This window comes from Pelophylax lessonae (assembly GCF_965119305.1).
Source record: "Pelophylax lessonae genome assembly, chromosome: 4".
Taxonomy (NCBI): Eukaryota; Metazoa; Chordata; class Amphibia; order Anura; family Ranidae; genus Pelophylax; species Pelophylax lessonae.
This window is the reverse complement of record NC_138771.1, coordinates 373871500-373885359: the sequence shown is the minus strand read 5'-3', so window position 1 is coordinate 373885359 and position 13860 is coordinate 373871500. Positions and strand designations below refer to the sequence as shown.

General features: G+C 37.3%; 1 protein-coding gene across 1 annotated transcript in view; it reads right to left on the bottom strand.

Annotated features, from left to right (window-relative positions):
* LOC309552099 (teneurin-2-like) overlaps positions 1 to 13860 on the bottom strand; it is a 1659581-nt gene that overhangs the window by 473289 nt on the left and 1172432 nt on the right. The window contains exon 8 of the mRNA XM_082252878.1: positions 498 to 697. Coding sequence (XP_082109004.1) covers positions 498 to 697 — 200 coding nt within the window. The remainder of the gene's footprint in view (positions 1 to 497; positions 698 to 13860) is intronic.

The following is a 13860-nucleotide window of genomic DNA, read 5'->3' as shown; positions in this document are numbered from 1 at the left end:
AATGTAATTTGATAATGTTGACATTTTCCCTAATACCTTATGCAAAGTGTGGATTTTAACGATAGGTTCAATAGATTGTGAATTTCTGTTTAAAAGAAACAAAGGTATCTTTTCATTTTGCCATGAAAAAGCTAAATTAGCAAGACAGCATCATTTTAAAGCCCAACTTTAAGGAAAACCTGGTTTGTTAGTTGTTTTTCTATTTTGTATTGGGGTAATGCGAAATTTAAATATAAATAAGGGAAAATTGTGAGTTTTATTTTTCTGTTTACTTTTTCTGTGAAAATCCGAACATTTCTTGTTTTGATGAACTGTATTGGAGTCCATCAAGAAGGCAAAATTAATGTATTTTTGTGGTTCTTAATGTTCCAAAATCAGCCTGCGTTTTAGTTTTATTAATTTACGTTTTGTCACCAAAAAAAAAACAGAAAGTGAAACAAAGTTATGTATCATAAATATTCTACATTGTAAATTTTGCTAGATTAAAATTTTCTTACCTGGGCATGTGATGGAGGTAGACCTCTCCGTATGTAAACACCAAACAAGGCATCCTTCCCTAGGGAGATGTTAAACTTTAGGAATTGTGGCTGGACAACATGGAGGTGGGATCTCCAGAACACCCCTGCTGGTACTTCCCGCGTTATACGGCGTCCAATTTCCACTTCCCCAATGTCTATGCTGCTGTTTCTCGTGGGCCCTAAAAATATAATAATTAGTATATATTTATCTGATTCCTGCATTTGTATTGTATGATAAAAGGGATAGTACAATCTACTTGACAGAGATCATCATACATGATTTCTAGAAAGGATGTCCTTGAGGATTTTTAAAAAGCATTACTTTTACTTTCATCTTGACTTATTACCTCTGAAGAAGAGTACTGCATATTTCTATTCTGATCAAATTGTAGTTAAATTATATACTATGTGTTCATGGAAACCAACCTTTACTAAGTAAATCAAAGTTCCCTGGCAGCCAAGCAAAAGCAAGTGCAGCCATTTTATAACATAAAAACACAGCATGAAAGTCTTATGAACCATGCAATCTGCAGCATTTTTACAGCATTTGTATATATACATATATATATATATATATATATATATATATATATATATATATATATATATATTTTTTTTTTTAATTAGAATATTTGCATATGTAACACTTTAATTAATTTGCAGACTAAAAAAAAAATAAATAAAAAAAAGAATATATATATATATATATATATATATATATATATATATATATAGATAGATAGATAGATAGATAGATAGATAGATAGATAGATAGATAGATAGATAGATAGATAGATAGATAGATAGATAGATAGATAGATAGATAGATAGATAGATAGATAGATAGATAGATAGATAGATAGATAGATAGATAGATAGATAGATAGATAGATAGATAGATAGATAGATATATTGCAATAAATCTTAGGGAGGAAAAATGTACAAACTTCAGGACAAGGAATGGTGTTGTTTCCAGAGCAAACATACATAAAGATATACAATAAGTGCACTTATTCTATTTGATTTAGAATATATACTGAAAATATTGTAAAATAGTATAGTATTATAAAGGATAATATAAAATGCTTCCATTTAAAGAAATTATTAAAACAAAACAATATTCTTGATTACAAGTTACAGAAGTACAGATTGCAGTCAGGATTTGTTTAAACACGGTCAAGGGCAACATACAGAGATATATTAAACTACAGACTAAACATCTAAACAATCAAATTAGGCGACCTTTATAGCATAATGTTAAAGTATATGTGAACCATCACTTTGTAAATTAACCCATTCAAAAATGTTTCCTTTGAATGGGTTAATTAAAAAGTGATCTCATACCATCTGTTCTCAGCTCAATAGAGAGCTAGGGGTGGAGAAATATGAGCACAGTGGCCTTTACAGTGATAGGTTGGGCCGAGGAGAGCAGGCTCAGTTCCTAGCACATTCAGGAAATGCTATGCTCCCATGCCTAGTGTGGTCAGTTTAAAAAAAAATCTGGGGACTGGCAGGATCTCCAGGTTTTTCACACAAAGGCTGCAATACAAAGAGAACAGGATACTTTTTCAAACAAGTGAATGGTATAGCATGCCAGATTAGGAATATGAACTGTTGGGGTAACATATTCCTTAACTAGTTCAGCTCTTTGAGTGTACTAAGTATGTCCAAAGTGTGAACTTTATAACTGTTAAACTGTGAACTGTTAATCACAAGCTGATGTCTACTGCAGCCATCAGCTTCTGCTTTGCTGGTTTAACTGACTCCTGTCTACTGCAGCCATCAGCTTCTGCTTTGCTGGTTTAACCGGCTTAAAATGAAAGTAATGCAGCGGCTGTATATCTGCCGATCACTTTCACAGTGCAGGCGAGGTGGCCCCATTGGCGGCCCAATGGCAGCCTCCTTGGTTCCCTGGCTCTTCCGCTCTTACTGGGAGTCTGATTTAGGATTGTAAGAGTGGTGGGAGAGTGAGGTATATCCATGCCTCAATCTCACATGTAAACAAAGAAACCGGAAGATGATTTTGTGACTTCCGGATTTCAGATCCACCATTTCCTGGCTGGTACAGCCAAGGGACACATGAAGGATAGAGGAGACATTGTGGTCTATTAGACCTATATTGTGTCCAAAAAGAGTATCTGTCACCTGTCCAGGGCAATCAAGAAAAAAATAAAATAAATAAAGATAAAAAAATAATATTATAATAAAACCCCCATGTACATGTACAAACGCACAGCCAGGGTGTGCATGGGTATGTAAACCGTGCAACACATGTGTGAGGTGTTGCACGTGTGGTGCAATCATTTTGTGATTCAGTGTTCATTCAAAGTGCCTTTTCCCTATATGTTTTTTATGTCATGAAATATGTTTGAAGTGCCTAGGTTTGTGAAAGGTTTACTTTGAAGCTCTCCTTGTCTTGTCAGATTTATCTGAATAACCAGGGAACCAATATTATTTGAGAAAGCTTCCTTCTTATGGTGCTAAAAATATTGCATTAGCAAAACCCTTTTAACTCCTTTCTGCCACGTCCCAGGAGCTCTTTTAGGGGTTTTGGATGACAGGAGGGGGTTAAAGGAAGTGGAGTTTAAAATTCCTTATCATGTTATCACTGTATTTGGCTCCTGTGTGTAAACAGTTACTGGGAGCTGTTATTAATGACAGCTCAGTCAGTGTGCTGGGAGCTCACAGTGAGTGCACTCTCAGCACAGAAAAAGAGATGCACCATGGATGGATAAATGAAAGGTGGGTTCCTATGCACTACCGTGTTAGATATGTAATATTACAGGTAAAAGGGCAGCTGCTTACATTGGTGCCAATTGTCCCCACATTGAAATGTAAATAAAAATAATTGAATAATGTGGCACTTTGCTAATAAGTGATAATTAATAGTATTTGTAAATAGTAATCTCCTGTTACGTAAGGGAATCATCACAAAACTGAATAAAATCTGGTTTCAATTAGTAAGTAAATAGTATTCCACGTAGATATCATCTACACAATGATTTCACATATCCCATTTAAATGCAGTTTCTATAAAGTGCTCTAAATGCTCTATATATATATATATATACATATATATATATATATATATATATATATATATATATACAAAGTGCAAAAGATCAAAAGTCAATGTGCAATGTACCGCATGCTTGAGAGTAACTGATTAAATAGTTAAAATGTGCAAACAATGTCCAATGTGCAAATAATGCCAAACATGAATGAATGTGTTAATAATAGTAAATAATCAAGCAAAATAAAGTAAATACAAGTCCCATAAAATATCTTCAATTGTGTAAAAATATATATTTAAATCAGGTACTCCTCTTTCTTTGCTTTTATATCCTGGTGTCACCCTTTGTAGTTGTGATATATAATCTACCTCGTGAATGTATATAGATAACTATATAGGATGAAGTCACGTGTGTAGTGGCGCAACGCGTCGGGAAGAGTTTGGGTGAAATCAACCTCTCAGCTGGACGGGTCTACAGCGAACATCAGCGAGGCTGCCCATCCAGGGAGCCTACGCTATCTGCAGCGCCATACAGTACCTGGAATTGCTCATTGCCATCCAGCACAGGACCGCCATCTAGGCTTTAGACTGGTCGATTCCCAATTGGTTTAATTGCGGGAACTGTTGTTCTACACCATATCGGCTGTCCTTTGGATCATCTGTTTTAATATGTAAGTTGCTAAAATAAATTATCATTTACTCATTTAACCTTGTGACTTGGCGCCCTTGTTCTTCTTTTTTTCGCTATGTGAGCTAACCTGATAACAGTTGGAAAGAAACAGATGGGGAGAACACATTCAGACAGGCTGTCGGAGGTGTCGATATGGAGGAGATACATAGCAACAAGTGTATTTGATCTGTACGAGAGTATAGATCAAACCTTGAGTTGAGCAGGCACCTGCATCAGTTATCTCTATACATTCATGAGGTAGATTCTATATCACAGCTACAAAGGGTGACACCAGAATATAAAAGCGAACAAGGAGGAGCACCTGATATATATATATATATATATATATATATATATATATATATATATATATATATATATATATATATATATATATATATATATATATATATATATATATATATATATATATATATATATATATATATATATATATATATATATATACATATACATATACATATATATATATACATATATATATATATATATATATATTTTTTTTTTTTACACAATTGAAGATATTTTATGGGACTTGTATTAACTTTATTTTGCCTAATTATTCACTATATTTGGGATCATTCACACATAGATTGTTTGGCATGATTTGCACATTGGACATTGTTTGCACATTTAAACCCTTATCAATTACTTTACTCTGAAGCATGCAGTGTATTGCACATTAATATTTTATCTTTTGCACTTTCTCTTTGCATATATATATATATATATATATATATAGATATATATATATATATATATATATATATATATATATATATATATATATATATAATATATATATATATATATAGATATATATCTATATCTATATATATATCTATATATATATATATATATATATATATATATATATATATATATATAGCATTTAGAGCACTTTATAGAAACTGCATTTAAATGGGATATGTGAATTAATTTTGTAAATTGATATCTATGTGGAATACTATCTACTTACTAATTAAAACCAGATTTTAATCAATTTTGTGCACAACTAACTGATGATTCCAGTAGCACAAGATTACTTTATGTTTACAAATACTATTAATTATTACTTATTAGCAAAGCACCACATCATTCAATTATTTTTATCACCATGGATGGGTAAGTGTGGCTGCCACACACATGCATTAGATTGTTGTCAAGAGGTTAATTTATCATAAAATCCATGCAAAGTTTAGTTCATTTTTTACACCTAAATCCAAAACATATGTTTATATTTGTTTTTTTTCCACCAAATAAAATACAAAATGTTCCCTATGCACCTCCTACAGAACATAGGTAATGATCTACAAGCAAGAACAGCAGCATTCTAAGGCAGTGATTCTGTAATAGACCTAAAGAACAGGGAGATCAGATGGTGCACACTGCAGAATTCGTTATTCCTCCTCACTTCTAGCTGAGATAAGCCAGACAGATAATTTGCCTTACTCAGTTATACACAAGGTGCTTCCAAGCATTGCCATTAGAAAGCTCAGCATGCTTTACAAAGTGAGTGTAATGGATGTACATAGTTACATAGTTACATAGTTACATAGTAGGCGAGGTTGAATAAAGACAATAGTCCATCCAGTTCAACCTGTGTAGGTGTGTGTGACTGTAATCATCTAACATAGCCCTCAATCTCCTGATCCTTGAGATGTAAGTCTAAGAGTCTTTTGAAAGTCACCATACTACCCGCAGAAACCACCTCTTGTGGTAGACAATTCCACAATCTTGTAGCCCTAACAGTAAAGAACCCCCCACGTTGCCTGAGGTTAAAACGCTTCTCCTCTAATCGCATTGTATGTCCTCGAGTCCTCATGCAATTCCTTCGAATGAACAGCTTTTCTTCTAAGCTGAGATCCCCATTAAGATATTTATAAATTGCTATCATGTCCCCTCTCAGACGTCTTTTCTCCAGGGAAAATAAATCGAGCGATTGCAGCCGCTCTTCATAGGTAAGGTCCTCCAACCCCCTAATCAGTTTAGTTGCCCTTCTCTGGACTTTCTCCAGCTCCAACACATCCCTCCTGAGGACTGGCGACCAGAACTGGACAGAATACTCCAGATGCGGTCGGACCAGAGTTTTATAAAGTGGAAGGATTATAGTCTTATCTCTGGAATACATCCCTTTCTTTATGCATGCTAATATTCTGTTGGCTTTGGAAGCTGCCGCTTGGCATTGCATGCTGTTGCCTAATCTATCATCAACTAAGACTCCCAAATCTTTCTCCATTTTTGATTCCCCCAAGGGTTCCCCTCCTAACGTGTATTGTGTTTTTATGTTTTTGGTCCCCAAGTGCAAAACCTTACACTTCTCCACATTAAACCTCATTTGCCATGTCGTTGCCCACTCCGTAATTTTGTCCAGGTCATTCTGTAGGATATCTGCTTCATGCTGTGCAGTTATTGCCCTGGCCAATTTTGTGTCATCTGCAAAAACTGATAACGAACTACTGATCCCTTCCTCAATGCTGTTTATGAATAAATTGAACAAGGTTGGTCCCAGGACTGAGCCCTGGGGCACCCCGCTTACTACCTCAGACCAGTCTGAGTATGCGCTGTTTATTACTACCCTTTGGACACGGCCTTTTAGCCAATTCCGTATCCAAGAGCAAACCCTGCTGTCGATACCTGCAGACCTTATTTTATAAATTAAGCGCTTGTGGGGAACTGTATCAAACGCCTTAGCGAAATCCAAGTACACCACATCCACTGGTCTCCCCCTATCTAGCTCACAGCTCACTTCCTCGTAGAATGCTAAGAGATTGGTTTGACAAGAACGCCCATTTGTAAACCCGTGCTGGTTACTACTGATGATGTTGTTGTCTTTAGCATACTCTACGATATAGTCCCTTATCATCCCCTCCAAAAGTTTACATATTATTGATGTCAGACTGACAGGCCTATAATTTCCCGGGATATGTCTCTGGCCCTTTTTGAATATCGGAATCACGTTAGCCTTCCTCCAATCCCCTGGTACATCTCCTGTCCTAATACTGTCAGCAAAGATCAGGAACAGTGGTCTAGATATAACCATACTGAGTTCCTTGAGCACTCTCGGATGTACGCCATCCGGGCCTGGTGATTTGTTTGTGTTAAGTTTATCCAGTCTTTCCCTGATTTCCCCCTCTGTTAGCCATAGTGGCAAGTCCTGTGTATTACTACTAACCATACAGTCATGGTCAGTGTACCCTTCCTTTTCCTGCGTAAAGACTGACGAGAAAAAAGAATTCAGCACGGTTGCTTTTTCAGTGTCCTCTGTAACCATCCTCCCATCATCGTTAATTATGTGTGCAATATGCTCTGCCCTAGTTTTTTTGCTGTTGATATATTTAAAGAATTTCTTTGGGTTTTTTTTACTATCCTCCGCTATTTGTCTCTCAAAGTTGATTTTAGCCATCTTGATTTCGTGTTTACACTTCTTATTTTCCTCCTTGTATTGCTGGAAGGCCGATACTGTGCCCTCTGATTTATATTTCTTGAAGGCCAATTTTTTTCCCCTAATAAGTTTTTTAACGCTACGGTTTAGCCAGCCAGGTTTGGCTTTGTCTCTTCTAAATTTATTCCCCATAGGAATGCACTGCAAGATGCCTTTGCTTAATATTGTTCTAAAGCATTCCCATTTTTCCTCTGTGGTCAGTGATCCCAGGGTTTGGTCCCAGTTTACCCTTTCCATCAATGAGTACAATTTTGGAAAGTCTGCCCTTCTGAAGTTTAGGGTTCTTATGTTCCCCACTTGCCTTTTTATATTGTTATTTATACTAAATGTGATCATCCTGTGATCGCTAGAGCCCAGGTTGTCCTGGACTCCTACCTCCGAGATTATGTCTGGGTCATTAGTGATCAATAGATCCAGGATAGCATTCTCTCTAGTAGGGGAATCCACCAACTGCGACATGTAGTTATCCTGTAAGGTTTCCGTGAATAGCCGGGCCTTATGCGAGTGTGCAGTCCCCTCTTCCCAGTCAATGTCGGGATAATTGAAGTCCCCCAATATGATGACTGATCCTAGTTTTGCCGCTTTACCTATTAGTGCTAAAAATTCCAGCTCTACCTCCTCCCCTTGGTTAGGTGGCCTATAGCAAACCCCCACAACTACTTTTCCCTTATCTTCTTCCCCCCTTGTCTTAAATCATTGTTTGTAAAGTTTTTACAGAAATAATAACCCAAGGCCATGTCATGTTAGTGCAAAAGGTTGAAAACTTAAAAAAAAGTAATAACATTTAGCAAAAGCATTATACTTTCCCTTTATGGATTCAGTTATTATTACAACTACAACCTTTGCAAAGAATCTGTTTAATATAAAATTAATTTTAAAGTGAGCAGCAGTTGGAACTATTAAACACAAGCATCCAATAATACTATGTCCTCCTACAGTCAGACTCTAAAAAATGTGTTGTCCACCTCTGCAATACAACATACTGACAGGGTGACTAAAAAATGGCATGGCCTGGGAAACTCCATCATGGAAATCTCATTTTTTTTTGTTGCTGTTTTGAATTAGTGCACACACAAGTCCTAACTTCCCTCCTGCCCTCCCAAGGCTGCATGAGTTACTATGAGAGGTATGCAGGGCAAGATAACTCCATTGCCAACATAGAGTGGCAGAGTTCTCAGGGGCATCAAACAGCCACCTACACATTATAATGCTGATTGCCAGTAATATATTCCCATATATCATAACAAAGATTTTCTAGCGCAGTCTGGCTGTGTCCTCGTTTCTGTTCCTGAAAAAAATGTGCATTTTCGATGGTGGATTTGTATACATATAGTTCAGCCATCATTGCTCTGTACAACTCTAACATATATGCCAGCAGAGTAAGGTCAAAATCTGTCTTTCTGTTGTAGTTGTTAATTCTAAGCTTCTCTTTTGACCTCTGTCCACAGGCTTGGTGTGCTTTGGAAGGAATCTAGCACATGAGCCAGTTCAGCACAACTGTAGCTGTATTTCATATACTCATGCAGCCCAGGTGCAACATGCTGCCTGTAATTGTCATGAATGGTCATATGCTGTACACGTTTATGATAGCACTGCTGCAAGGGAGGACTGGCCCAGGGGGCAGGGGGGTAGTTGCCCCCCTGGCCACTCTGATGCTCCATAAAAAGGCTGCACCACCTCTGCCACAGACATGCCTAAAGGATTCCTGGTGAGGAGAAGTAAAAAGTCCCCACTGCTGACCTACTGAGTGTGGGATGAAGACAAGGACAGAGCGCAGACCTCCCCTCCCAGCATGGATATTGTAAACTCTGTCTGAGCAGTGGCCAGTTCCATGCCCCACTGGAGACTCTCCTCCCACAAGCAGCCTTGACTGAGCTGTTCCAGGTCCCCCCAACTACCGCCTGCTGACCAGGTCGGGAACCCGGATTCGGCCAGTGAGTAGAGAGAACCTGGAGCTAAGCTTCAGCCTGGAATGGGGGTCAGGAGGAGGCTGGGAAGAGGGAGAGTGGAAGGGGGGCTGAGTCACTGCACCATGGGCCTCTGGATTGTATTTGCCCCCTGGGCCTAAAGTTACCAGTCAGCCCCTGCACTGCTGTATACACGAGTCATGTCAGTGTCAGGGTTTACGCTGCACCTGGACTGACTATGCAGAGGAAATGTTGCTGCAGTTACACTGAACAAGCAAGAGCCCTTCCAAATTACATAAAGCCTGTGTGTCTGATCTTGCTATTGTAATACAAGATAGTCAACATGTGCAAGAGTGAGGTGACACAGGATAGTTGACCTAGCAAAGAAACAGTATAAATCTAGCCGTGGTGGTAATAGTAGATAGATGCTTAGTGTAACTTTTTTAATAATGGCTTCACAATGTCATGACATCATCATTTTTATATCCAAGTAAAGAAGATCTCTAAAATCACAGAGTAGCTTATTTGAATGAAGGATGAGAGGTATAGACTCCAGAGACAGAGACATCATTTTGCTCCTGTACAAATCATTAGTAAGACTTCATTTGGAATATGCAGTTCAGTTTTTCTGCATAGTTCACAAAAAGGACTAAGAGAACTAGAGAAAGTGCAGAGAAGGGGCAACCAAACTGATAAGAGGCGTGGAGGAGCTCAGCTATGAGGAAAGATTAGAGGAACTGAATTTATTTTCTTCCTTCAGAGTTTACATCTGGAGGAAAATATATTTAACCTCTACATAAGGAAAGGCCTCTCTACAGTAAGAGCTGTGAACATGTTGAAAAGACTTCCTCAAGAACTAGTTTTGGAAAGCTCAGTGGATTGTATTAAATAAGAGCTAGGTGCATTCCAAAATACACAAAATATAACTGCATACTAACATTTATAGGTCATCAGGGTTAGTTGATCCAGGGAATATCGTCAGTGTTGTATTCTTTCATGAAATATATAAACTAGAATACTTGAATGTGAAAACATACTGCACATAGAATCAGATTTTCACTGTTTGTCCTATTTTATAGCTTCATAGTCTAATAGGTTTTATATATTTTTTTCTATTAAATCTCATCTTAAGCTAAAATCTGCAAAGTCAAGAAATACTTGATAAGAGGATACGGGCTGAAAGGCTGAGTGTGAAGTTCATTTCACAGTGATGGAAATATATACCGCAAAATTCAGTCAAGATCTTATATGAACATAACAGTTGGTTTTCTATTAAACCATGTCCAGTTAGCAGGACAGGAGAGGGCTGACAAACTTTTGCTTTCAGATAAATAACTGCAGAGAAACAACTATTCTTCAACCATTATTATGGACTGCTCAAGACTAGCCCAGTTATCAGTCACAGTAAACTGGAAGGAAATTATTTTTTCTATAACAGAAATATGTAGTAGACATATTGCATGACAGTAACTACTAAATCCAGTCTGAGATCTAATAATTGAGCAGTGAATGCATTGCTTCTCATCTCTTAGTGAAAGCATTTTGTGGGAAAATTGTTAAAGGTTAACAGAAGTCCACTTCAGATGTGCTGCAAAGGCTGTTGGTTAGTTAAAACAGGTAAACTGATATAACTTATGTTTAGATCTATCTTGATTTCTTGAATTACAATGTTTGATATTTGCCTGTGACACATAATTTCCAAAAATCTATTCTCTCTTATGTGTGTGTCACAAGCCAATATCAGGTATTCTCTCTTAGGATCTGAATGCTAAAAGGTTTAGAAAATGTAATCTTCTGGCTGCATGCTATATCTTTTTTTTATACTATCCCCTATATACATTCAAATGCAAAACAATAACGTGGTTTTGAGTGACTGTTAACACTATGCAAATTTAATTAATTCAATGCAGGAAGCATTTTACTACCAATTACACTTGTAATATAATTGAGAGATGGCATCATGAAAGTGAATTGAAACTAAATTCCCTCCCAGAATCTCAGTATTACCCCCTCGCTGGTCATGTTTATTGTTAGAAGGGATACTCTAATGGGCAATGATAATATATATATATATATATATATATATATACAGTATATATATATATATATATATATATTATATAAATATAAATATATATATATATATATATATATATATATATATATATATATATATATATATATATATATATAAAACAGTATATACCAACAGATCCTGGGGAACTACACGTTCTTGCATACCATACCACCCAGGTCATATTTTTTAATATATGCCTCAAAGGTATTGTAGAGGCAGAAGGGTTTTTTATCTTTATCATTCTATACATTAAGATGAAAAAACCTTCTGTGAACAGCAGCCCCCCTAATACTCTGCTGAGCCCATCTTTATCCAGCGATGTTGCAGCAGTGTCTCAGCTGCCCGGGACTCCCCTCCTCATTGGCAGAGACAGCAGCACAGCACAGTTGGCTCCCACTGCTGTGAAACAAATTAATTCAGCCAATCAGAAGAGAGAGGAGTGGGCTGGGTCGTGGCTCCCTCTCTGATTGGACACAGAGAGTTATAACTCAGCTCGCGAGCCCCCATAGCAAGCTGCGGCACTCAACAGGAGGGAGGGGCCAGGAGCACAGAAGAGGTACCCGACAATAGGAGGATCTGGGCCACTCTGTGCAATACTAACTGCACAGAGCAGGTAAGTATAACATGTTTGTTATTTTTTTTTTTTTTTAAAAACAAGACTTTACAATCACTTTCAGCTAGTTATGTGTGGTTCCAGTTTTAATTATATTTAAGGTACTGATATGTGTTTTGTGAATAGGCAGATCATTTATGCTATAAGTAAATTAGTATAGTTTGGACTGTCTCTACAGAACAACGTCTATGTCAATGGAAGAACAGCAGTGTGTGCTAACATGCAAGCAGTTCAAATATTTTGTAACATGTTCAGAGATATCAGGACAGGAGAACAGTAGGTACAATGTGTGGCTATGACTATCCCCAGCACGGCCTGACATCATCAGTCATGCCTCCAATTGCCAACCCATCCATCCTACTGCCTGAACCAGTTCTAAGCCTCCACAGAGCTCATTACATAGCACTTCTGTTTTTCTTGTTCCATAATACGATTATGCATCCTTCACTTTTGTAAGACCACTTTGATCATACTTAATGTTCGCACCTGGCTATTACAACATGCCTGTTTTTAGCTTGGCATGTTTGATCATTTTTAATGTGAATGTGTGAAAATTAAACTGATTCTACAGGCAAGTATCTAATTGCAATATTCACTAAAGCTAATGTCAGGTTAGCAATGTAGAACTTTGCTTAATCCCATTCAAACATTTAAATATTGTCTAAACTAGTTTTTTGCATGTTATAGAAGGGTTAGCACTAGATGCAGATGTCTAGCTCTGGATAAGATTTGATTCAGGCCCCTACCTTTGTAATACTTAGGTTCAGTGGCGGCTGGTGACAAAAATTATTTGGGGGTTACAAACCCCTTCAGGTCCTTACCTGCAAACAGAGCCACTATCCTTGGCCGTCACAGCTCCCAAAACCCGGCAGCTTCTGTGTTCCATCTTCAGCCTCCTGAGTGGCTGTATAGTGTAATTGGAAGTGAGGCAATTATGAATTTGATTTGCTAAAGTCAAAAGTGGGAGGGTTTGGGGTGCAGTGCTCTGCGCCCCGAGCACAATGTAAACAAAGCCAGTAAGAGCCTAAGGCTCTAATCAAGTGCTTGTTTAACATTGACTGACCTAACAGACTTCTACAAGTCCGGCACCTTGCAGTGCACTGCACACACATAGCACGATTTATTTGTAAATAAATCATAATTTGATTAACATTTTTTAACTTTTAAGAAGGTAAAAATGTTAGTGATATTATCATTTATTTAAAAATAAATTGTTCTATTAATCGCTTTCCTATTGGTCAAAACTTTGGGGGGGGGCACACCCTGTGCCCCTTATTGACCGGCCGCCACTGTTCAGGTTTCTTCTCACAAGAATACTATGTTTATAGTGCATTCGTGTTTAGACTGAGAAAAGAGGGTAGACCCAGGAAAGCTCATCCTGAAAATATTTTTGTTAGTGCACATCAAAAAAGGTTTACAGACAGCACTCAACTTTCACAAGACATTTAGATAGGAATATGTTAATTTGTGTTTAACTATATTTATATTTTGCCACCAATAATCGTCCCATAGGGGTTTATATAATAATTTACCTAGAGGAGTCATGCATTATAATCACCCATACATGCACTCTAGGGCCCGTTTGTGAGAAGTTAA